At 42.0% G+C, this 26432-nt stretch overlaps 1 protein-coding gene across 4 annotated transcripts; it reads left to right on the forward strand.

Annotated features, from left to right (window-relative positions):
* The first annotated feature begins 429 nt into the window (after window positions 1–429).
* Window positions 430–21159, forward strand: Msantd3 (Myb/SANT DNA binding domain containing 3). Of its 4 annotated transcripts, none has more exons than XM_071600783.1 (3): window positions 430–555; window positions 12696–13146; window positions 20007–21159. In XM_071600783.1, the coding sequence occupies exons 2-3, from the start codon at window positions 12729–12731 to the stop codon at window positions 20414–20416; spliced, it is 828 nt and encodes a 275-aa protein (XP_071456884.1). In that variant the 5' UTR covers window positions 430–555; window positions 12696–12728; the 3' UTR covers window positions 20417–21159. The 4 variants fall into 4 exon arrangements, with proteins under 4 accessions (XP_071456884.1, XP_071456887.1, XP_071456885.1 ...); XM_071600786.1 differs by lacking the exon at window positions 430–555 and adding an exon at window positions 2414–2557; XM_071600784.1 differs by lacking the exon at window positions 430–555 and adding an exon at window positions 2929–3001.
* Window positions 21160–26432: the final 5273 nt, after the last annotated feature.

The raw sequence follows: 26432 nt of genomic DNA on the forward strand, positions 1-26432 counted from the left end.
AGAAAAGGGCCTCTGTCGATGAGGAGCCCTGGACCGAACTAATCGAGTCCACCACTGCCACATCCCTCGTGGCAAATGCATTCTTTTGTTGTTCAGGGAAAAGAAACGCACTTTGTTGGGCCCCTTCAGGAGCTCCTCGGCCAAGGTGGGGAAAGGGAACCAAGTCAGCCCAAGGATGCCAGCCGGGGAACGCCAGCTGGGGGCCGGCGCGGCCCGGCGGGTGGAAGATGGACACCCGCGCCCCGCCCCTGCTCCCCGGGGAGCCCGGCGGCCGCGGCTCGGGGAGGTGGGGACTGCGCGGGGCCGCGCTCCCGCCCTCCTCGGCGCGGACGGACCGGCAGGCGGCGGCGGCCCGCGAGGGGGCGGCGGCTTCGGGCTTTGTGGCCGCGGCGCGCGCGGCGGGGCCTGGCCGGCCGGGGGCGCGCCGCCGCCGCCCGGCGCTCCGGAGCCCGCGGCCCTCCCGGCCGCTCAGCCCGCGAGAGGAGTCGAGGCCGCCGCGCTCGCGCCTCGCCGGCCCCTCCCCGGGTCTCCGCGGCCGCCGCGCCGCCCCCGCAGGTAGGAGGCTCCAGGCCGGGAGGGCCGCGGCGGGCGGGCGCGCGGGCCGGTGCGGGGCCGCGGGCGGGCCTGGCGGGCTTTGGGGCCGAGCCGCCGCGACCCCGGTTTGCAGGCCGGGCGCCAGGCGGCCGCCTCCGCGCGCCGCGGCGGGACTTGGCGGGCGGGCAGGCCTGCTGCGTACAAAGCCCCGGGGCGCGGGCTCAGCGGTGCTCCTGGAGCTGGGGGATCCGGACCCCTGGGTCGGGAGTCGCTGGGGAAGAATCCAGGTGACCTGCAGTGCCGCGGTCCTCCCAGCCCCGGCTTCCTCGCACGCCGCGCTCTGCTCTCCGGGTTTCCATACTTGTCTCCATTGAGACCCCCTGTGCCCTGCCCAGGGGTGTAAGAGGAGAGAGCCCCCCACTCGAAGGATGAAGGCAGAGCATCATCCCTGCCGACTGACCTTGGGGAAGCTCCTGTACTCCGAACCTGGGCTGCCGTTTCTGTAATTGGGGGGCGGGGGGCGTGATGTAATACCTCTCCTCAGGTACTATTGTGAAAGAGATGTGTGTCCAGGATAATAGCTTAATTCTGAGCACTTTCTATGGAGCAGCTGGCATGAATTTTCATTAAATCATCGCACTGGTGCTATGAGATAGCTACTGTAAATTACATGAAAAATCTTTATTTAGAAGTAGGAAACAGAAGAATTTAGCTGTGCTCTTCTGATTCTGGAGAATGGATGTTTGTTAGGTGTGGTAACATTTAGAGTACAGATATTCTTGCCATCCTTAGAGTGGTTATAGGATACAGGGATATATTTATCACACATTTAAAACTAGAGGTAATAATAATAATAATAGGGGGGCCATGAGGTGTGCATTTCAGCATGTCAGAAAAGACCATGTGTCCCCCAGGAAATTGTTGAGCGTTAATTAAAAAGCATAGTTTCTGAGTTAGGATTGAGGACTGCTATGGGAATTTGGAGATAGGAGTGGAGGGGAAGAATCCTAAAACCCTAGAGACAATGTAGAGGAAGGGAGAAGGGTTCAGCCCATCCTCCCAGCAGCATGCTGGACCAAGTCTTCCAGCCTGCCTTTAGAAACCAGGGGCGGGTGCCCCCAGGGAGATCACAGGTTGTCTCTTCTTACTCTGGGGCAGGACAAAAGGGTATTCAGAAGGAATGCAGGCCCCTGACTAGGCAGGCCTCTTAAAGTGTCCTTGTCCCTTCTGTGATGCCTGCACTTCTTATAATGTGTTTCAGGAGATGGGGATGCTCACCAGGGCTAAAGATTAATAAGACGCTTAAAATACCAAGGACTAATTGTTGTAATGGAGGAGGGTGTTTGAGTTACATTCACTTGGTTAGAGAAGCAGTGGGCCCCAGGAGATTGTTTTGAGTTTCATTTTGGAATGGAGAAAACTGGAAGACTTTGAACTATGAAAAGTCCAGGGATACACTAGGGGGAATGCTTTGGAAAGAGAAGCTGGCTGCTTCAGCATACCCTCTGCAGAGTACCTGGAAGACTTCAGTTTGCAGTTACCAAGAAGACAGTCTGCCCTGTTCCGATGTCTTACATAAGTGCTGCAGAAAGTCAGGCAAGACTATAGTAAAGGCAAGTGAACAGGTTCTTGGAGAAGTGTGCTTTATTTTGAACTAGGCCTTGAACAGAGGATATTTGGGAACACAATGTGGTGAAGGTGGTGAATACAAAGCATAGTGGAGAGTAATTGCTTTGGAGAGATAGACGATATATGGTTCAAATTCATTTCTCTGCCATTTTTGAGCATCGTAACTTTTTCCTGAGGATAAATAATGTTATTTTTCAAATATCTAGCAGAGAACTCAACAAGCACTTGTACTGTTTTCCATGTTCATTCAACGAACGTCTGCTGAGCATCAGTTGTGTGCTGAGTCATATGCTACATGCTGGGATTCAGAGATGAATCAGAAGTTAGCCCTTAGAAATTCCCCAGTCCAGGAGGGAGACTGACATGAAGAGCAAGTTACAAAAAAATATGAGAGGTACTCCCAGGCATCCACAGTTGGTAGTGGGCTCATGGAAGAGTAGCTAATTCATTTGATAAGAGACTTGGGGCCAGTGTACTGCTAACAAGATGAATATGAGACCTATGACAGATCTTTTGAGTGCTCCATTACCTCCTAGCTTTTATCTCTTGTAGTCTATCTTGTCTTTGCCCTGATAGTTCCTCTCAAGAAAAAAAAATCAAGCCGCAGTGTGTGCATAGTTTGTAAGCTGCTTCAAACTCATTTTAAAAGGAAGCTGTTATAAATTAAACAAACACAACAGCCTGGGCATTAGTTGAGGAAGGCTTCAGAAAAATCACACGGGAGCTGATCCTCGTAGGATGGAAATGGGTCCTGGGTGAACCCTGGGGTGAAGATTTCAGCCAGAGGAAGCCTTGTGTGCAAAGAGGCATGAGAACATGGCAGAGTCAAGGGCATGAGGTGAGTTTAATCTGATTAAGTTGAAAAATACTGAGAGGATGGGAGGGGTGGTGAAGTGGGTGCTATAATAAGGGTCAGATCCAGAAAGTCCCTGAACACCAAGTGACAATATGGATTTATCTGTCATTTAGGGAGGGGGAAAGATGTCAGAGGTATACAAACACACGTGTGGCTTGATTACTGTGTTGTAGGAATATCCCTCCTATGGTTGTGTGGAAGATGAGCTAGAAGTTTGGGAGATCATTTTAGAGATGAGAGTCTGACCTCAGCCATGGGTGATGAGAATAGGAGAAGAGGGAATAGATACTGAGTGAACATACACTGTGTTGACATCTGGTTGCATATATTGAAGAACACACTGAGGTTTCTGCTTTGGAAGTCCAACTTGATGTGGCTGAACTCATCAGACATCAAGGAGAGGTAGGGGAATAATTAGTTTGTTTTTGACTGTGGAGAATTGAAGATTTACGAGGTTCCCATATTGGGCTGCTAAATAGAGGTGGTTGGGAAATAACTGGCACTGCAATTGATGCTAAGGAGAAAAGATAGGACCTGGGAGAGAGGTTCTCCCTGATAGCTCACTTTCTTTTGAACAAACACTGCCTCTTGTGTATGTGAAAGATACACATGAAATGTAGTCCCAAGCCTCAAACGGGAGATCTTTGATGTGGATAGATCCCAGTGCTGAGTAATTCCCAGAGTGCTGTGGTAAGAAGTAAATACATGGTACCCATGGTCTAGAGAAGACCCAAGAGCCAATGGCTGTAGCTGAAGTGGTGGGTGTGGAGGAGAGTGTCCTCAGTAAGAGAAGCAAGCTGGAGTGGGAACACCTACAGAAGGGCACCTTCTGTATTTTGGAAGTGCTTTCTGTGGAGGATGCTTTAATATGATTTCAGAGCATTTCAGGGAAGTCACTAGGTGGGGGTGGTTTAGGATGGAGCTGTTGGGGAGGCAAAGGAAGGAGCTAGGACTTTTAAGAACCCTCATCTGGATTTTAGAGAGTGGGAAGACAGGGGAGGGGATGACAGGGCTCTTGCCTTTAAATACAAGGCTGGTTCTGCTCAGAGTTGCACTCAGACACAGATGGTAAAGATGAACTATTCAAACTACATGGCTGCTGGGATGGGTGGGCAAGGGGAAGAGGAGGGAACACATGAGAGGCAAGTTTGGTACTGGTTGAAGAATGGAAAATCTAAAAGCAAAGAAAGAAGGTGGAGGGACAGAGAGGACATGGGGAGTGGCCACCTGGGGCAGACAGGTCTGAACATGTGAAGATCACATGAGATCTGGAAGGTTCATGGCTGTCATGAAGCTCTTGAAAAAATGGCATTTCTACTTCTTTTTGGACTGTGATGGTATTTATAAGAATAAGCCATAAAATGATATTTTTATGATGAATCCCTTATAAAAGGAGAAATTTTACATAGTAGAACATCTAGCTATATAATTAGTAAAAATTATAAATGGCAAGCAGGTGGGTCTACATATATTCCACAAGTGTTTATCAAGTGTCTACTCTGGGGCTGGGGATATAGCTCAGTTGGTAGAGTGCTTGCCTCACAAACATAAGGCCCTGAGTTCAATTCCCAGCACTACAGGAGAAAAAAGAAAAAAGTTTCTACTCTGTAGCCAGTTCTCTTCAAAGAGCTGTGGAAAACAGATCATATCACCTATCTTAGCCATTTTACCTGGAATTGCTTAACTTATGGAATTAAATCTGTGTATGGGCCTTGAAGCAAATAGCAGGATTGTGTGAGATCATTTCTTTCATTGGCCAGTAGCTCCACTGGCCTCACAAAAATCAGAAAATACCACCCATACATCTTTGGCAGCAAGCTGTAGAAGTCTGATTGCAGAAAATCAGTAGTGTCAGTAGTAGTGCTGAGACTCCAGCACTGGATTGGACTTCAGGGAACACCCCTTTTAGTTTTTAAAATAGTTTAGAGTTTAGTTTAGAGATGAGGAATTGACAGGGAAGAAAGAGGACTTGCCTAATGTCACAAAATGAGTTGGCAGAGTTGAGAGCAATGACCTTAGTTTTCAAATGATATGTTAGCTTTCTGTTGCTATAACAAATACCTGAGACAGTCAATTTATAAAAAGGAAAGGTTTATTTTGGCTCACAGTTTTAGAGGTTTTAGTCCATGATTGGTTGGCCCTGTTGCTTTGGCCCTGTGGCAAGGCAGCACGTTGTGGTGGGGGCATGTGGCAGAGCAAAACCACTCATCTCATGACCAGGAAGTGAAGGAAGAGAGGAAGGGGCAGGGCTCCCACTAGGCCTCTGCTCTTACAGCTTCCACCACCTCTCAGCAGCACCAAGCTGGGGATCAGGCCTTTGGAGGATACTCAGATTCAAACTGTGGTAGGTGGGATAATCAGTAAGTCTTGGGGGAACCTAGCGCAAAGGGGATCTTGATGGGAAGGAGTTCCAAAAGGGGAGAGGGCCCACAAACAAACCATGAAGATTCGATTGGAGTCTTTCCTCTGTTACAAGGCCTTGAGAAGCCCCTATTTTGCTATGAGTCTCAGTTTCCTCATAGAAGTAAGAGGATTAGACTAAGATCCTTTTTTTTTTTTTTAAGTTTTATTATGTTAGGCTCTAGATTGTTTCAAAGAAAGGTTTGAGATATTGAGTCAGGAGGATAGGAAACAGCTTTTATCATTTGAGAACAAACTGATCCCCTACCTGGCAGATACCCTGGGGAATAGGTGCCCCATTTCCTCCAGCTCACCTACCACTTCTCCCTGTGTTGTTAGTCTCTCAAGTTGTGGCCCTGCTTTGTTCTAAGACTAATTCTCTTCTAGAGAATTAAGGAATTAAGATTCCTATTCTTGGACCTCCTCCATCCTGGAGTAGTGTCCACAGGCTCATCTCTATCACCCTACTTACCATACCACAGGATTCAGCCTGTCCCACAGTGCACTGTGTTGTGTTACATCATTATGGGACCATGATCTCCTCATCCACCTTCAGAAATGCCATTCCCGCTGACTCCTGCACAGGTTAATCCTCATGCATTCCATTGCCCTGCTCTTGCTTTATCCTTCACCCTAGTGTACACACACATCCTGGTCATTCTTTCCTTCATAACAGTCCTTGGCATGTACCTCCTCTCCATTACCATTGTCCCACTCAGAGTCCAGGCCGGCCTTCCTTCCTTCCTTCCTTCCTTCCTTCCTTCCTTCCTTCCTTCTTTCTTTCAGAGAGAGAGAGAGAGAGAGTCTTTTTTGTAGATGGACACAACACAACGCCTTTATTTTTATGTGGTGCTGAGAATCGAACCCGGGTCCCGCCCGTGCTAGGTGAGCATTCTACTGCTGAGCCACAATCCCAGCCCCAGTCCCTTTTTTATCCATTTTTTTTTTCTGAAGTATCTCCTCCTACTCTTCCTGCTCATCTCCTGTTCATTTTTACAGGTGTAGCACAATATCCTCTTGTTCATGAAGAAGGCAGATTCACCTCTTCCCTCTCCTGCCTTTTCACCCAAGGCGTGTGGTCCTCTGTTAGGTTGTCTGCTTCAACCTGCCTCTTGCTGGCTGTAGATGTCGGTTTATGCACACCAGTGCTCTTCCTAGGCTGCAGGATTCAGCTGGCTTTTATCTCTCATGTATTTAAGGGCAGTGCTCAGCCTTTGGCAGGCATGCATTCAATATTTGTTGAATTGTGTGTATATGAAATAAAAAGCCCATAAGTATATGGTTGAGATATATATATATATATATATATATGGCATATAGACCACTGTTCTACTTTTGGAAACAGTCTGATATGTGTGGGAGGTGGGAAAAGAACTACAATTTATTGAAGTTCTAATCTATGCTTGTTTTTCACTTGCATTGAAAGACTGTGGTGCTCAGGGAGTAGGACAGGTTGGGGGGCATAAAATCCATTTTACAAATGAAGCATTGGAGGATTACTGGCTCATTTAAAGTTACACAGTCAAGTGGGTGCTGAAGGCCAGAACTGAACCCAGATTTTCTGCATCAAGTTTACTTTAGGAGTCCTAGTTCATTAATATCTTGACAACTGCCTAAGCCAAGGGGCCACAGCTCTTCAGTTATAATGCCCATTAACTTTAAAGAACTTCTTTTTCTACCAAAGGAAGTAGAAGCAAAATCTTTGCCAAATTTCTCTAGTCTTTGCTCAGACTTCAAGATTTGGTTTCACCCTTGGCTGACTAAAAAATCATTAGAGAGCATACCTAGTCTTCTCAGGTTGCCATGACAAAATGTCACAGATTGCATGTTTCATTTCTTATAGTTTCAGAGGATGAGAAGTCCACCATAAAGGTGCCAACAAGATAGGTTTTGTTTGAGACCTTTCTCTTGGCTTGGGGGTGGTTGCCTTCTCACTGTGTGCTCAAGTGGCCTCTTTTATGTGCAGAGAGAGAAAGAGAGATCTCTCTTCTTTTTTTTGGGGGGGGGTTACTAGGGATTGAATCTAGGGATTCTTTACCACTGAACTACATTCCCAGACCTTTTATTTTATTTTATTCTTGGTAAATTGCTTAGGATCTCACTAAATAGCTGAGTTTGCCTTGAACTGGAGACCCTTCTGCTTCAGTGTCTCAAGTTACTGAGATTATGCTACCACACAATTGGTGTTTTTTCTTATAAGTGCTTCTTAACACTTATTAGCATTTACTAATCCCATAGGACTACGGCCCCAAAATTATGACTTAATTTAACCTTAACTACTTCCTACAGTTTCAGACTATAAATACAGTCACACTGGGGCTGTGTTTGAATTTTGGGAGCACACAAAAATTCAGTGCTTACACACCTGGGTTTTTGCCTTAAGGTATAATATTAAATGTACCTATTACAATCTTCTGGTAGTTTACTCAGTGTTAGTGTTTTGGGGATTGTGCTAGTCACTTCCTCCTAATTTTTTTTATGATGTTAGAATTGTACTGTTTTATTTAAACCTGTCTATGGGTCTTTCTTTCTTTGCCAAATCCAAGGGAAACTTTCATTGTATTTGGATTTTGTTATTTTATTGATCATTTTTAACTGAATGCAGCTTTTAGTGTACTCTGTTTTTGTGTGTGATATTTTACACACGATAGGCAGTTTTACACCTGTGTAAAAATGCAAGCATTCATTAAATGTTTATTGATTGTCCACTTTGTGAGGGTCACTGAGCTGCTTGTTGGACCACAACCATGCACAGGAAAAGGTAATGTATTATCTAGCTGAATAGCAGGTGTAAAAGAATTAGAGGGCAGGGAAGACTAGTTTATCTCTAATAAAAACTGATGCAGCAGGAAATGCTTGTTACGTTGTCACTTGTAGCCAATCCTGGACATTGCTGAATAGTTTTAAAGCTAGAATAGGATTTCCAGCCTGGAAGTTAGTATTAATAAACTTTGCTGGTGAGAGCTCTTACCTTGGGAAGCACTATTGTACTGAGGATTGTCCTTCGGGTGCTCAAGCAGAATGCTAGAGTTTCCCTGGGATGTGGGCCATTGTCAAGCTCCATGTGATCTCTACAGTTACTTTACAGACATGGTTCTTGCCAAATCAACAGCAGAAATTGTTTTGGAACTCTGGGGTGAGTGAGGTACCCTGTGCAGGGGCTATTGGGGCCTGGGTTTGAGAGATGGAGGGAGGAGATGAAGAAGGCAAGAGGAATAACCAGGTGGGGAAGGGACAGGGAGGAGAAGAGCCAACAAATGGAGATGGGCAGCGCAGGCACCACTCCCTAAGTTGCCCTACCCAGATCTCTGCCAACTGGCAACTAAATTGCTAATTAATTGACATAATTTGAGCAAGGGAGTAGAGGCTGTCACTAGGTCTGAAATAAGAGAACTAAGTGGAGGAACATGGGCATTGGGCTCAGACCTGAGGATCCTGGTCTTGCAGCTTACTGTGGCAAGTTACTGAGCCTCAGGTTTCTTCTCTGAGAAATGGAAATAATCATTGGCTAGTAGACATAAACAACCTATTTATAAGATTGCTGAGAATCTATAGGGAACCTTTGGGTTATATTGGCTTGTACTAGAATCCCTTTATAGTCCTATGGAATGCAACCACAGGGCCCAGGGAGGACTGCTGTCCTAAGAAATTAAACGAAGTAAATTGGTAAGTCTGGATTTACTTAGTGATTAAATAACAGTTTAGTTAAAAGACTATTAATGGTCCCTAGGTTTTGGTAATTCTTAGTATTTGTTTTTGAGAGCAGTTGCATAATTTCTTCTGGTACTGTAATTTTTTAAGCAAAAAAATTGAGGTGTAACAAATGATGCTCTTGAGCTATTTTTGGGAGAATTGTATGATATAAAGCATGTGGTATAGGGCTGGGGATGTGGCTCAAGCGGTAGCACGCTCTCCTGGCATGCATGCGGCCCAAATTCGATCCTCAGCACCACATACAAACAAAGATGTTGTGTCTGCCGAAAACTAAAAAAAAAAAAAAATTAAAATTAAAAAAAAGCATGTGGTATAGCATGTAATCCACAGTAAGAGCTCAATAAAAGTTATCTACTATTACATCATTGCCATTATCAGGCACACCCCATTGGCCACACTTAAGGCAAAATCCTTTGTGAAGTTGAGATTCCCCCCAAGTTCACCACTGCCAGATAACAGCTAGTGGTACTGCACACATTGTGAGGAAAAATTATTAAATTGCTTGATATTAATTCTGCGTAGTTTCAATTCTATCAAGTATCACAGGGGTTTGCCTAAGAATGTGGCTTATTTGCTTGAGAGCTGCAATCCATATAATATTAGACAGTAAAGTGACAATTTTTACCTCTGCAGATAGCATAGAATTAAAAAAAAATATGTTAACAATAAGAGCAAAGCATACACTTATAATCCCAGTGGTTTGGGAGGCTGAGGCAGGAGGATCACAAGTTCAAAGTCAGCCTCAGTAGCTTAGTGAGGTCAAAAACAACTTAATGAGACTCTGTCTCAAAATAAAAGATAAAAAGTCCTGGGGACGTGATTAAGCACCTCTGATTTCAATCCCTGGTACTAAAGACAAACAAACAAACCAAACACCAAAAGAGTAATTGAAGTAGGGAGACAGATATGCTTTCGTGCTGTTAGTACGAATGTAAGTTGGTACAGAATTTTACAAGGACAAATTGATGGTTATCACAAAATATTTGATATTTTCATCTTCCATGGCAACCCTTCCCTTTCTAGGAATTTTTCTTGAAGAAATCATTGAAATAGGAAAAAGATTTATTTCAAAAGTATATGTAATATATATGTACACATACACACATATATAAAGTACATATAAAATAGCATTTTATATATAATAAAACAAAATAGAGAGTAATCGCTTTTCCCCCTGTGGATCAGAGCTTTCTGAATCCTTAGTAGCAAATTCTTAAAGAGTTGGGGCATGAGAAAATTATCATATTGACATTTCTGTGGTAGAGGAGTTGGGATCGGGAATCAGGTTAGAACTTGCTCTTGGAGCTTTGTGGTTTAAGAACATTCAGTGTACCCTTTGATTTCATAATAAAAACTACAGAAAGTAAGTTGGACATGGACATTTTGAAACATAGAGACTTTATAGAAGAGATAGATTGTGTAGGGCATGCATTAATAAATTTCAGTTTGGGAAACATTTCTTTGTAGTGAATGGAAGAATTGACAAAGGTGAAAAATGAATTTAGGATCTTTCAGGAAGAAGGGGCCTGCATTAGGGTCTTGTTGTAGGGAAATTAGAGTAATGTGATCAAACCACATGTTGGGAATTTAAGGGTATAGGGACACATTCTCCCAAAGATAAATGTCCTTTCATTTAGCATTGCTTAGGATGTAGGGCCAACCTGCCTTTGACATGTGTTTAAATCTCTCAATTTCTAATATCCAATGTACCCAGTGTGACTGGGAAGAGGGGTGCCTGGTAGGTGGAGATCCTGATCACATTAAAACTTCATTCGAACCTTAACTTTTGGGATGAGGCAGTTCATCATGAGAAACCTTGATAGATTTTTGTTGCCCTAGTGTCAAAGTCCGCATTCTTGACCCCAGTTTCAAAACTCTGATCTGGCCTGGTCCTCTGCAGCCTCAGTCTGATCCAATTACAGTAACTTCTCAGGTAGAGTGTGTAAACAGCTGGCATATTCTAGTGTGATTTTTAAATCAGTGTACCATACATTTAAAAGCCACAGCCTCTCCTCACTCTGACTCTTTATTGTAGAAATTCTCAAACATACTCAAAAATGGAGAAAATAATGAATTTTGGTATACTTGCCACTCTTGTTCCAACCGTCCCACTTTTAGCTAAAAGGACTCCTTCAAGTTGTTTCCTAATTCTTTAGATATGGACTGGCCAGTTTTGAATGGACCACGTCATTATCTCCATGCTTGCCTGTTACTCTGAAAGATTGAGGTCTGGAAACACAGGAAGCTTTGGGAGAAGGTTGGCCCTTTCCAGCAAAGGGACAGACAATGCTCACTCTACTGCTGCCATCAGCATTGTTTAGCCACCTGTTTCTATCCCAGTGGAGAGTTTGAGCTTATAGGAGCCTCCTCTGATTAGAAGATGTGGGACACACACACAGGTCTCAGACTTAGTGGACCTTTACAATGCACCTTGTGTGTGAAAGATGCTGACTCAGCTCTGTAGGGGAATGGCAGGGTGGCCTCAGGGGTTAAAAGATTTGGAGCCATTCAAGGCAAGAACCCAAAAGATAGCTGTAGAATGATGTTAAGAACACCAGATTACAGGGACAAAAAGGGTTCTGGACTTTCCAAGTCACCATCTTTATGATCTTGCGCAATCTCCTGTTTCTTTCTAGCCCTTGGCTCCTTCAGTTTAAGGTGGGACAGTAGATTCAGTCTCTAGGTGTGCAGGACCTTTTCACTTCTTAAATTATAGAAATAGTTTACATAAGATTATATGCTTTTAAAATTGACCCTCAGACTTGAGGGATCACAGATTCTATCCTTATTTTTTTTTCTTTCTTTTTTTTGATACCAGGGATTGAACTTTACTACTGAGCCATATTCACAGTCCTTTTTATGTTTTATGTTGATACAGGATCTTGCTAAGTTGCTTAGGGCCTTGCTAAGTTGCTGAGGCTGGCTTTGAACTTGCAATCCTCCTGTCTCAGCCTCCCAAGTTGCTGGGATTACAGGTGTGCACCACTGCCCAGCTCTACCCCCTTATTTTAAAGATGAATCTCAGGTTGCTCTGGGAGCATGACCTAAGGTCACAGATATAGTGATGGAAGTATCATATCTTTGGAGTAATTTCTTTACGATTCTGAAATCTTCATAGTGTTTACATCTTCCCTTCTGTTTGATTGCACAATGACTTCTCTTATATTCATCTGTGACAAAAACTTGAAAAAGCCATTTAGTACCAAAGCTGTCTGACATTAAGATTTGAGGGGAATAATCAATTCCCTCACATTAAGCAGAAATAAATTAAGAAATCAAAGTGCCACATAGTTGTTCAACTTTACTTTTCTTTTTTTCTGTTACAAAATATTCATAGTATGACTAAGACAAAGCACCGACTAGAAAATCTTGGAACGTCTAAAATCCAGTTCCTAGTAAATTTCTGAATATTCTCCTGTGTATCTCGTTATTCAACATTAATGGAAAAGAAAGTACTGATCCTCTTCCAACAAGAGAATCAAGTCAGGAATTAAGCTTAAGTGATTTGCCAGAACTTTTATTGCCGGAGTTGGTAATTTTTGCTTCAAACTTCCCTTTACAGGATAGCTAACGGCCCACAGAAACAGAGTGGAAAATGCAAAACAACGAAATTATAAAACCTGCCAAATACTTCTCAGAGTTGGAAAAGAGCATCTTGCTTGCTTTGGTAGAAAAGTACAAATATGTGCTGGAGTGCAAGAAAAGCGATGCCCGAACTATCGCCCTCAAGCAGCGGACCTGGCAAGCGCTTGCCCACGAATACAACTCTCAGCCGAGCGTGTCGCTGCGGGATTTCAAACAGCTCAAGAAGTGCTGGGAGAACATCAAGGCTCGGACCAAAAAAATTATGGCCCACGAAAGGAGAGAGAAAGTGAAGCGAAGCGTCAGTCCACTGCTGAGCACCCACGTCCTGGGGAAGGAGAAGATCGCCAGCATGCTGCCCGAGCAGCTGTACTTTCTGCAGAGCCCGCCCGAGGAGGAGCCGGAGTACCATCCTGATGCCGCAGCCCCAGGTACCGCTTGTAATTGAAAACGGGAGGAATGTGTTGACATGCAAGTCATATAGTGCATAAAACAAAAGTACTTGTTTAAATCCTTCTGCCATCTCTCTTAGAGATTTTATTATCACTTAAACATAAGGAAAAATTAGGGACTACATTAATAGAGCTGTTATTAATGAGAAATATCAGTTGCTTATGTCAGCCCATTTCCAGTATATTAAAGAGAATTTGATGAGGGTTTATATTCATTCACTCACTATTTTCTCAAACAGTATGTTTTGAGGACCTGTTATGAACAAACCAGTGTGGTAAGCCTCTCAATTCTGACTTAAAAGACAAAGTACAGAGATTAATATAAAATAGCAAACATCCATTTGGCATTCATCCAAATTAAAATCCCATGTTTCTATCCACTATAATATTGTGATCTAAAGTTCTAATTTGTAGCACTTTAGGGATTTTGAAAAAGCATTTTTATTTTAATATGCTTCTGTTGACAAAAGCAAATATGTCATACATAATTCCAGTAAAGGAAAATAATACAATTGAAGATTATATATGAATTGACCTGTTCACTGCAATTTGCAAAAGTCACTATGAAGCAGAGGAATGTTTCTGGGTGTTACTCATAAGGTATTCCAAGGACCCAGCAAGTACTTGTCCCAGAAAATCTGGTTCTTGGCTTGCGTGATCAGAAATTCACTTGTCAGTGTCCCCAGAGTAGATTGAGCTCTGAGGGACTGACTTCTGTTAATTAAAAGTTACCAGAAACTATCTGAAACCAAGAATGTTATCTGTGTAGAGTGAAAAAAGTAATTACCAAGTGAACCAAATACATGCTTTTGATTAGCACTTCTTTTTTTTTTTTTCCTCTCCTATAGGCAGATCACACTGGGAAGCTAAACTATGATCAAAAGTTTGCTTGTGAACATTTAGCTGAGGTTAAGTTCAGGGAGCCAGTTAGGTAACCACAGTGGTTAATGTAATGGCCTTCTTGCATCATTTTCCACTGCAGGCGCCTAGTGCCTCGGTTTTGATTCTTGGGTTCCCAAGCCAGGCTGGCTCCTTAGCAGACAGTGTTTTCATAGACTCTGCTAACTCTCTTTTCCCTCCCTGCTGTTTCTTTGGGCCTGCTGAACGACAGGGTTCTTGCTTTGTAGACGCTTCTATCTTCAGCTGATCTCTCTCCCTCTTGCTGGCCTCAAAGCTGTTTAGCCTCTGCAAGGCAGCATAGGAAGTAGTGCTGAGGTGGTGGAGAAAGCGAATCAGCTTAAGTGATTTTCTGGCTTTCCACATTGCTTGTGTCCCCTGGGCTCTGTTGCTGAGGAAGATGCTGGGGTGAACTGCCTTCAGTTTATTTTGCAAATCTGTATTCTAGATTCTGGTGTATTGATTTTATAGGGTCATCCTTAGGGGACAGTCTTATGTCCACATTTTCAGAATCTGGGATAGGATCTAGAAAGTTCATCCACAATTTTTTTTTCCTTTAAAAAAACCCCATTTATTTATTTATGTATCTTTATTTTAGGCGGACACCTTATTTTGTTTTTATGTGGTGCTGAGGCTTGAACCCAGTGCCTCACGCACGCTAGGTGAGCGCCCTACCACTGAGCCCCAGCCCCAGCCCCTCCTTTTTTTTTGAGAAGAAATGATGTAATTCATTTACTCATAATGCACTCTATAAATTTTCAGCAAGAAGAGAATGAATATAGGTTCTTAATGTCCTTCCTGTAGTGATGTTTGCTGGAGATCACTTGTAAAATAAAATTATTTTAAATTAGATGCTTATACCTATATAACAATGGAGACTTTTCTTTGCTCCTGCTTTTTTCCCACCCAGTACTGGGGATTGAATCCAGGAGGGCTCGATCACTGAGCTACATCTCCAGCCCTTTTTAAATTTTAAGACAGGGTCTCACAAAATTGTGCAGGGTGGACTTCAATTTGTGATCCCTCTGACTCAGCCTCCTGAGTTGCGGGGATTACAGATCTGTACCATGGCACCTGGGTCACTGGTTCCATGGCGCCCAACCAAATCCTGTCTACTTCTGTTTCCACAGTGGAGAACCTTAGTGGTTAGTCCGTTGGGAAGTGTCCCCAAAGTCATCTCTTAGTACTATTAATTAAGGTGTTAGAATTCTTTCTACACATTAAACAGCTGTGAGGTTATTCCACCCATTTGTGTTTTGATTTATTTTCAAGAAAGAAAGAACAAAAAATAAAAGATTAGAATTGTCAATCATCCCTTCTGGGACTTGGAGGAGAAAAGGTTGAAAATCTGCTGTATATGGTTATGGCCCTCCTGGCCTCCTGTGTGTTTCAACACATGGACTATGTGTGTGTGTTTGTTTTACCTGTGTTATCTCTAACACTGCACTGTCCAGTACAGTAGCCACAAGCTGCATGAGGCTCATAAGCACTTGATGAGTTGGTAGACCAAACTCAGATGTGCCATAATAGTACATTTTGAAAACAGTACTACAATAAGAATGTTGAATATCTCATTAAATTTTAGATTGGTGACATATTTAAATGATAATATTTTAGATATATTGGATTAATATTACAGAAATTAGAATTTAAAATTAATTTAAAATCAATTATGTAATATATTCTATTTCTATTGACAGTTCTATTATAACATCTTACAGGGTGCCTCTTAACAGAATTAGGGGCTCAGAGATTTGCTGGAATTTATTATAAAAATGTGAGGCAGGATGGAGCCTAGCAGTATTCCACTAGGGGCCTCCCTCCAACTGTGTTTCAATATGAGACAGTATGAACTGTGTCATCTTGATCACTGTCCCCTGGATATTCTTAGCTTTGCCAAGGACTTTCTTAAAATGTACAAATTATACAAAATGTCCAAATTGTACAAAATGTCCAAATGCAGTTTGAACACAGTGACTTTGAATTTAAGAAAAAAATAAAAATAAAAAGTGAGTTTTTTTTCCCGTAACATATTAAACAATTTACACCCTGCACATTTTGTGATCTGTGATAATATGGCCTTGAAACTTATTTTCCATTATCTTTGGGGATCAGATGTGGAGAACAAACTAAGGGAGCCATCAAAATTTGCTAGGAGTGACTGGGAAATAAGATGATAGTCCAATACATTTAAGGAAACTAAGCCTCTGAGGTATCTTGGCATAATTTATATTTAATTACATATGTATTTATTTTCTCTATTATAATTAAATAAAGAGAATATTTTTAAATAAACATCACTGTTTAATCCAATCCCATTTTTTGGGGTGGGAACTCAGGTACAGAGGGCTGAGTTTCATTTGCAGTCGTGGCACAACTACATTATTGGTCTGTGAAAACCCCCTCTTTTGTATTAGTTATGTGTTCATCCCCTTTTCATCCCTATTCCCTACTTTCATTCTCTTCTCCTATACCCAAATTAGTCTAGTCTGCTTGAGTATTATTTCACATGTGTTTTGTGTGCATATATTTTTAACCTACATAGATGAAAAATTGTAGATATCTCTGCTTTTGCATTTTCCACTTAGGATAATGTTTTTAAGATCTATTCTCATTGTATATGAATTGAATCATTTCTTTTAGTTATGGCATTATCTCTCATAATATGCATCCATCCTATCTCATTTATCCATTTCTCCATAATCTGGTTTCCTTTGTTCTGTTGAGAATTGCAGATTGGCCCGTACACAGTTTCCTCATAGCCTTTCACTGCTGTGTAGGCTTTTCCAGCTAATGCTAAATTTACTCAAAGCCCAAGTGAAAGAACACCCTCTTGGCTGTGTTCTCAGTCCCAGAAAAGCTTTCCTAACCTTTTTGCATAAAATTGAGTTGTTTTCTACTTTGGTTGGTTTGGTTTTACTTGGGAAAGAGATTATTATGTGGTGTGTGTTTGTAGCAGGTTGCTATTCCCAGGCTAGCCTTTTTCCAATTAGGGGAATATTCTTCCTATCTGAACACTAGCTTTTATTAATTGGAGCTAACATGTTTGAAAGTTGGGTTTCCTACTTTAATTCCTATCTATGCTAGCCTTCTCAAGAGGCCTGTCTTTCTTGAAAATATGTTTGTTAGTGCTCATTTTAAAGAATAGTCTTAAAGTAGTTATTTGTTTGCTTCCAGATATGAATATACTGTTTGAATGTTCAGAGAGAACTTTTGGAGATCAAAATTTGGAATACATACTGATATTCTTAGTAATAGATGGCTTTGTAGTGGATATAAATTTGGGGCTGTATTTTACAGTATGTAAGTGATCAACTGAGCAAGCAGAGTCGTGGGAGGCTGAGTTGAAGAGGTTGAGCTTAGATTTTGGAGTCATGTAGATTTGCATTAGGATCCTGGCTCTTTCAATTAGCCAAATGACCTTGGAAATTGTATTTGATTTTCTATAATAATACCTCCCTCCTAGTGTTGTTATAAGGATTAGATAAGGAAATGTTGTAAAATACTACTCCATACCTGTTTCACCATTCAGAAAATGGTAGTTGTCTTCCCCCTCCTCTTCCTTCTCCCCTTCTTCCTCATGTCCCCAAAGCCTAGAATTGCTGAGATGAAAGTGAGCATTTAGAAATTGGTAGCAACAGCAGCATTGTGAGAGGATGAACTTTAAGGACTCAAAGGAATATCTAGAACTATCCTCTGGAATGAAATTTAAAAGCCACAAGGGTAGAGATATCAGAAAATGTCTAATGTGTCCAGTCTTCAAAAAAATATTTTCAGATTGAAGACTAGAAGGGAAATGGGTGAGGTAAGACTTTGTGGTTAATGCTTGTACCCCAGGTCCTCTGTCCTCCCTGTCAGCCCTCTCCCATTCCTTTGTCCTGTGCTTCAGTCACCCGCTCTGGAGTACTGTTCTTTCTCCATAGATGTGTTGCGGGGAGGGACATGATCTGCTGAAGCCAGTTCATCCCTCATGCATTTCTTGCATGCCCAGCACTGTCCCAGACTCTGTCTGGGTTCTCCCTGAGTAATAGGCTCAGAGTATTCAGAAACCTGAAGGGTAGGTAGCTAAACCACCTCTGGGTCAGAGGAGGGCCCAGAAGGCAGTGGGAACATAAAAGGAAGGGGATTGAATTGAGGCCAGAGCTGTTGGAGTTGGAAAAGAGTCCTAGGGAGACCTTTCATTATCTCTGGCACAGAAGTTCTCTCTCTCATTTTTAAAACTAATCTTCCAAAAGTAAGATTTTTACCTGTTCTTTAATCTTAATTAGGAACTAGTTATAGTTGTTACCTTACCCCTTGGAGTGAAATAATCTAAACAGTATCCATTTTACTTTTATTAACAGAGTATCACGAATTAAGTTTCCCCCAGTAGCAATTAACATTCCCAGCATCCTGTCTTCCAGAATAATGGAGTGGACGTAATAATGTAATCAACTCTTAATAAATTGGTATTACTTTTCTCTAAGGAGAAGATTCTCATTATTGGAAATGTAAAGCTTCTCAAGAAAGCCTTGGAGTCACAGCTAGACAACTCCATGGGTTAGTGGAATTAGTGGTTTCCCCTATTGAAATTCTCTAATTGACAATAATGTCATTATCCTATAAAAATATCAGTGTAAACATGGCACCTACCAAAAGTGGCATCCTTTGCATCCATGTGCTCTTTTCCTTTTGTATTCAAGGGTTCATCACAATAAACATTACTAGGCATCTACTGTGTACTGGAAAGTAATTTGTGCCCAATGATAAAAGAGATGACTAAAGCCTGGTGCATGTTGAGTGCTGTAGGAGGAGTACCTATAAAGAAAGGAAAGATCTGAGGTTTCACAGAGCAAGCAGCATTGGTCCTGAATGAGTAGGAATTAGCAGGAGTTGAAAAAGGAATGGGGCGGGGCGGGGTGGGGGCAGTGAGCCCAACTTCAAGCTGAGGGAATAGTGAGACAGAATTATGAAAAGCAGCATGACTTTTTCAAGAATGTGAGTTTTTAGTAGGGTTAAAGGGTGCACAAAGTATTTTGAAGAGTAAAGTAAGAACAATAAAAGGAGGTTGGAACCAGATTTTGAGATTACTAAGGGTGGGTGGAGAAGAAAATCAGAGATGGGAACCTTAGGGGAATATAAAATGGTAACAGGTGGGTGGAGAGGAGTCTCAGTACATCCAGGAGACTTGAGAGCAGCAATTGGAGAGGAAGGAGACTAGAAAGATGCCAAGGAGAGAGTGGTGCTCCAGAAGCCAATGGAAGAAAGAAATTTCAAGGATTGTCGAGTACCAAGGAAGAGGCTAAGTAAGGGGGACATTGACAAGTGTCCTTGGGATCTGAATATTGGCCCCATATAGCAGTGCAGTGGTAACAGTCAGGTGCAGGAGATGGAAGAGAAATGGTGTGGGAGGGAGCTAAGCCAGGGACTATAGACTCTTCTTTCTAGGAAGAGCGTTCGTAAGATGTCCATGAGGGCTAATGCCTGTGAACAGGAAGTAGCAACCAGCAACCATGCTTCTGAGGAGATGTAGCAGAAGTGTTGTAGCTGAATGAGAAACTGGCAAAAGGTGATCAGTCTGATAGAGAACTTCATCTGAAGACCCACGTGGTTAGCCCTGTACTGTGGTCTCCTCCTCAGAGTTGTGCACATTTCAGTTTAGGATTTGTATCATCATCACAGGCTCTCTGATTCTTGATAAGTACATTCTCGACCACTGTGCCCACAGTTTGCAGTTCTAGAAATAACATAACAAAACCCTTTATCGTTATTAAGGGGAAATTGCTTTTGATTCCTCGGGTTTTTAAAAAGTCAGGTGTGGCCAGGTTCCTATAGACATGAAAGCCAAAGTAGGCACTATTTTAGACCCATCCTGTAATGAGGCATCCTATCATTTGAGCTAGGATTGACTTTTTTCTCTGCCTGTAAAATCTTTGAACATGTTTTCTGCTACTGTTTTTCAGAATCATTTGCTGTTTCAAATAGAGAACTGTGCGATGATGAGAAAGAGTTCATACATTTTCCAGTATGTGAGGGGACCTCTCAACCTGAACCCTCGTGTTCAGCTGTCAGAATAACAGCCAATAAAAACTACAGGAGCAAAACCTCTCAGGAAGGTGCTTTAAAAAAGATGCATGAGGAAGAACACCATCAACAAATGTCCATCTTACAACTGCAGCTGATACAAATGAATGAGGTGCATGTGGCCAAAATCCAGCAGATAGAGCGAGAGTGTGAGATGGCAGAGGAGGAACACAGGATAAAAATGGAAGTTCTCAATAAAAAGAAGATGTATTGGGAAAGAAAACTACAAACTTTTACCAAGGAATGGCCTGTTTCTTCATTTAACCGGCCCTTTCCCAATTCACCCTAAGACTTTGGGGGTGGCTCCCTTGTAATTAATCTGTGTTGGCAAAGGAAATCTGGAACATGAACTTGCGGTCAGTAACCTGTAACAGAGCTACAACTAGGAAAATTAGAGTGGTAGTAGTCACTTATTTAAGAATACATTCAGGTAAACAGCTGCACCCTATGTACCCCTTAAGTGGCAACGGAGCTGTTATAGTTTCTGAAAATTATCTCTGAGTGCTATAATTCTGAATGTATTGTCTCTTAATTAGAATTCATATAAGAACCATGTGTGAGTGTTGTTTTTTTTTTTTTAAATCAAATGCAAGTGTGACTATAAAGGAGTGTGGCTGATTTTTTTCTTTTTTTAGGCAGACAGCAGAATTTTTCTATCAAATGAATGCTCTCCCCATTGAAAGTGGCTGTCCAGGGTGCCCACCTATTTCTCCAGTGGCTGTGTTATTACTCAGAACTTGCTAGAGGTCTTTAAGGAATTTCTGCAAAAGCTGTAACACCTCTTTCATTTTTTTCCAGTGTCATCCTCTGACTGTGGATTTTCTGTTTCCAAAAAGCCCAGCATTTGAAAGGATAGTTTCTAATGTGGCTCATAAACTGCCTTTTAAGGCTCTTCCCAAAAGAGGGATTCCAAATACTGTCTCCAATAGTAGAGAGTTTTGTTGGGAACTAAGGATGTAACAACTTTGAGGGAGAAATGTTTATTTAGGTTTCTACACTGTTATGTTTGTTTTATTAAAAAAAGACTTGGAATTTTATAGTCACACTGTGTATGTTTTTTAAAGGTGCTACCTTCTCAACTGAGCCCCTGTTTTTTGTCCTGTCTCTCTCCTTCCTCCCAATTTTGTGCTACTGAGTTCCTGGTCACCTTGCTTACAGTCTCCCAAGAAAAAGCTCTTCCCTCCCCATGCTCATGGTGCTAGAGAATAGTAATGCTGTGGAGTTGCCATTACATGGTTAACCTTGCCTTTCTAAGATTCCATTATCTACATATGTAGAAGTATGGATTGATAAATGGATATTTTGATTGAGTTGTGTGCAGCTGCTCCTGTAACCTAGTAGTAAAAACAGTCCTAAGAGGAGTAGTGGGAGCAGTCCTAAAGGCACAAAGTGACACTTCAGTGCAGAGCAGATCAGTTATCTCTGATAATGAAATTTCAAGGCCTTGTGGTGGGAAAGGAGGAGTAGATGCAGCAGGGGCTTTATAAGGTAGGGTAGGGCTAGGAGTCGGGGGTCTAAGTTCCAAGCATGGCTCTGCCTTAAGCTGCTACTTGACCTTAAGTTCTTGGTGTGGCGTTTCCTGTCCACAGAACAAGGGAGCTGGCTAGACAGTGTTTGGAGTCTGCTTCAACTCCTTGGCCATGATTTGGTTTGTGTAATTTGGATGAGTATCAGCCTACATCATGATTGCCTGGAAAGCTTGGGTCAGTGGGGAACAATCGTCTCCTGCAATGGCTAAGCTCCTGTCCTTGATAATTTTTTAAAATTTGAGTCCTGGGGACTATAAGTTCTGTAAGGTACATCTGGACTGTGATTTGTGCTCTGGATGGAAGGTAAATGGGTATCAATTTACTTTATACAATGCATCATATTTTAAATATCTTAGAAGAATTGGTTAATTATTTTAGATCCTATAATGAAAGACTAGAAGATTAAAAGAGGAAGGATACTTTTATAAGGATTTCTGTCCTTAATTAATCAAATGGACCCTTTAGAGAATGAAGCATCCTAAAGTCTCAAGCTTAAGTGGTCTATGAAAGACCTTCTCCACATCCTCCTCCCATTCCATGCCTTCAGGATTAGGATAGGGAACAGCAGGTCCTAAACACAGATAGGAACTGAGAAAAGATTGCCTTTGTTTCACCTATTAATTCATCTTGTTAGTATGCACATTCTGGAGTGAGGACTGAGATTCTGCATTTCTAACAGGCTCCCAGGTTATACCAGTTCTGCTTGACTGGTTAACACACTTCTGAGTAGCAAGGGTGTAGATGACCCTATGAAGTTTTAATTTATCAACCTTAAAAAAAAAAAGGAGGTGGGGGGCAGTACAGTGGTGGGCTGGTTATTGTGCTTGCTGTAAGAATTTATGACTTAGGCACACAAACAACAATGTAGAACAACACACAAAATGTTGGCATACAGTAGTATATTTTAATTGAACTATAAAAGCACTGAGCTAATTTCTAACTGAACAAATAAAGGATAATTAAGCCAGCAGCCTAAAGCACCTTCCTCTACTGTTAATGGTATTTATGACTTTATAACAGTAGTTTGCAATGTTGACTATGCATTAGAAGCAGTATTTTATAAATAATTAATCCCACTGGGTCCCACTTCCAGAGGATTCTGATTCAGTTCACCTGGGTTGGGGCCTGGTACTCTGTAGTTTTGGGGAGCCTTATAGGTGTTTATGGTGCATAATTGGGATTGAGAACCACTTGCGTAGAGTTCACAAATGTGTCTCATTTGATTCTTAATCCTGTGAAATCCTGCAAAAGAAAATGATGCCCTGAGAACGACCTGGCACCAAGCCTACAGCTAGTAAGTGCAAAGCAGAACCTCAGCCCCAGGTCTTTTAAATCCCACCTGCCTGCCCTCAGCCCTTCCCTTGAAGCTACATCATGGATTTGTTTTATCCCGAGTCAGATCACATTAGGATACTTCTTATAGCATTCATTTATGAACAAGTACACAACATCCCAACTTATTTCATTTTTGAGCTCTTCATTACCTGATATGGAAATGCAATAACCATTTCTTTGCAGGTATTGTAGGGAATAGACAGATAAATGTTAAGACACAGTTCACTATCCCCTACTAGGACAAATCATGGGCACAGCCCAGTTAGGAGGTAAGGCTTATAGAGAGCTCTCACGTAGTTGGTCAGTGTATGTCTTCAAGCACACTTGTAGGTGAGAGCAGGGAACTAAGAAGCTTGAAGGAAGACCTCGTGAAGGAGGTGGCATTTGCAATAAGTCTTTAGGGTTGCCATTTTGGCAGGTGGAAAAGCATAGGAATTTCACTAGATGCAAGGTCCAGTTGAAGATTCAAGATGAGACACATAAATAGGAGGCAATGAAGGCATAGGAATTTCCAAGTTGGGCAGTACCGTGATCAGAACTGAACTCCAGGAGGAAGATTAGAAGATGAAACTGAGTGAGAGAAGACTGGAGTCGGGGATATCAGGTAGGAGGGTTTGATCCTGGTTAGGATGAGATGAGAGGAGACCCAGAGAAGGGTGTAATAAAACCTAGAGAGACCAATGTGAAGGATGTTGCTGAAGTGGAATCAGTAAGGCTTGGTGGTTGTAATTGCTTTTGGGGGGTAATGAGGGGCAAGGTGTTAAAGCTAGATGCCTGAAAAAATGATGCTGTGATTGAAATACAGGGAGGAATGGTATTTGGGCTCTGACCTAGGAAAGGCCTAGACAAACTAATGCTACTGCCAGCCTCTCAGCCAGGACCTCCACTCATCTTTTCTTGGGATATCAAACTTTGCTCTGATGTTTGTCTCTCCACCTGCGTGTGTTGTGTTGTCACTTTCCACCTGTTCATCTGACACTATCCCCTCCCTGCTGGGTCCTGGGTCACCCCTCTCATTTAACACTGCCTCTGCCATCAATACTTCCATTGCAGCCTGTGGTGTGCCATTCACCATCTCTTAGACTGGCTCCATGCTAGAACAATCAGAAAAGGTACCAAGGAGCATTGGCTGGGAGGAGTTGGTATTCCTGTGTATGCTTCTCACAGCCTCTTTACAAAAATCTAACATGGAATCCTACACTATGATGCATCAAAGATTTAGGAAATATCTTAGGATTTTGCATGGAGAATCTTAAGATGTGTTTTCATTTTGTTTCAGAAGAGACTAGCAGAGCAGAGGAAGAGAAATGGCATGGTGGGAGAGTGCATTTGAGTTGTCAACAGTTTCTGCAGTGTCAGGTCAATTATATCAGCACTTGGTCTGGACCAGAGGAAAGGAATGATTTTGCCTCCTGGGAATGTCAGAACGACCTGATAATTATATTTGGCAAAGCCACGAGGAATGCTCTGTAATGTCATTGCTAAGAATGACCCTTTTAATAGCATTTCTGGATGCCTGAGCTTTTCAGACGAATGACACTTCATTTCTACTGTGGCTTTCCTTTCTGTTGGACTGGTTCCCAGTTGGTCCTATTGTTCTTCTCCCTTGCTTTGACATCAGTCTGGGTTTTCTCTTCTGTCTTACTTCCCCACCCTGTTTCTTTAGCCCCTTCTGTATTTAGAGCATCTTCCCCTCTCCCATTTGGAGGTGGAAGCATGTGAGAATGTGTGGGGAATGCTTGCCAAAGGACAGCATGGTTAGCATCCAGTATCAACAAGGTAACTTTGAGCCTTAGCTAGCCAAATCATGGATGACTCATTTCCATGCTCCACCTGATACTTTTGTGTTAGTGGGACTCAGAACGTGGGAAAGGTCATCAGTGACCTGTGACTGCAACAGATTCTTTTTCCAGTTGTGCCATATATTATGCCCTTCAATACAATCTACTAATCTCTGTCTCAGTTTCTCCATCTGTGAAAGTGTTGTAATACTTATCTACCTCCCTTGAATGTTGTGAAGATTAGTATATGTTGGTAAAGAACTTTTAAAATAAAAAATGATGTCAAGCATTTTAACATTATTGTTGTCATTGGGATAGGGTTGCCCTCCTGTAGAGAGGCTGCCCTGCAGGGGAAGTACTCCAGATGTTCCATGGTTTAGGAATGGCCAGTGTGTAAAACTTCCATAACAAATACGAGAGTGCAGTGATTTTCTTTATGAAAGATTTTCAACATTCCTTAATGTTGACATTTCTTTAAATAGTACATTGGTGCATTTACAATGAGATTCAATTTATAGAAGTGTGATTTATGCAAAATTTTAAAAGAACACATCTCCTGAACCTCTATTATTCAATATAATTGTTGGGCTTACAAGCTGATTATTAACCTAATGGTGCACTTTATCATCATTAGGTGGAAAACTTTTGTATCTTCATTATCCAGATGCCCCGAATGTGCGTGAAGTTTCCCTCACTGTTGGCACTGATTGAGGTGGACAAAAGGGTGATCCTGCTACTTGTGAAAGGGAGGATCTAAGACTCTAGTCTTGTAGAATGTCTTTATATCACTGCTGGTATAGGGAGAAAGGACTAATCATGTATATTCTCTAGAGGGCTGAGAAAGTAAGGAGGTCTCTAACTGGTATCATGGTCCTACTTTCTAAATTCCTGGTGACTACTGAGAGATTTTATTAAGTTCTGTTCTTAGTTTTCTCTTCTGTGTGTTTGCTGGGGTAAAAATTCTAAATCCTGTTACTTAACAGTTTGGTTCTTTTAAATTAAAAGAATACTTGTTGTAGTGAAAATACTGTGAGTAGCAGTAGAAGGTTACAATTCCTTTTCTGTTTAATCATCTGGTTCAGCTTGCAGCAGCTTAGGTCAGAGCAGGTGCTCTGCTGGTAAGGTACACATGGATCTAGACTCTTTTTTGTGTGTGTGCTGGGATGGAACCCAGGGCTTTATATATGTTTGGTACACACTCTACTACTGAGCTACTTTCCCATTCTCCTATCCACAGTCTACAAAAATTTCTTGGAATGGGCTAGTATTACACTTTCTGTAGGATTGGAGGCACTCAGCCATTGGAACATTTGGTGGCTGGTGCAGATCTGTAGTCACTCTGAATCCCAGGCCAAAGGAGCCATAGCTCTCCTGAGGAAGCTCTTCTTAGGGAAGAAGAAAAAGAGAGAAAATCCAATTGTAGGACATTTCAAGTTTGTTTATCTGCTAAACCTCTCCTTGACCAAAACAATTCACACGGCTGAATCTGATGTCCAGGGAGGGGAAGCAGACTCCTCCTACGAGGGAGAGAAGAGAAAGTGAATATTTTTGAAAAATAATTTAATCTAAGACAGTATTATAGGGAGTAAGTGAGCTAGTGGGATACCAAGGAGTTGAGATTACCTTATAAATTAAGGAACAGGGAATCTAGGAGAGAAAC

This window comes from Marmota flaviventris, chromosome 13 (assembly GCF_047511675.1).
Source record: "Marmota flaviventris isolate mMarFla1 chromosome 13, mMarFla1.hap1, whole genome shotgun sequence".
Taxonomy (NCBI): Eukaryota; Metazoa; Chordata; class Mammalia; order Rodentia; family Sciuridae; genus Marmota; species Marmota flaviventris.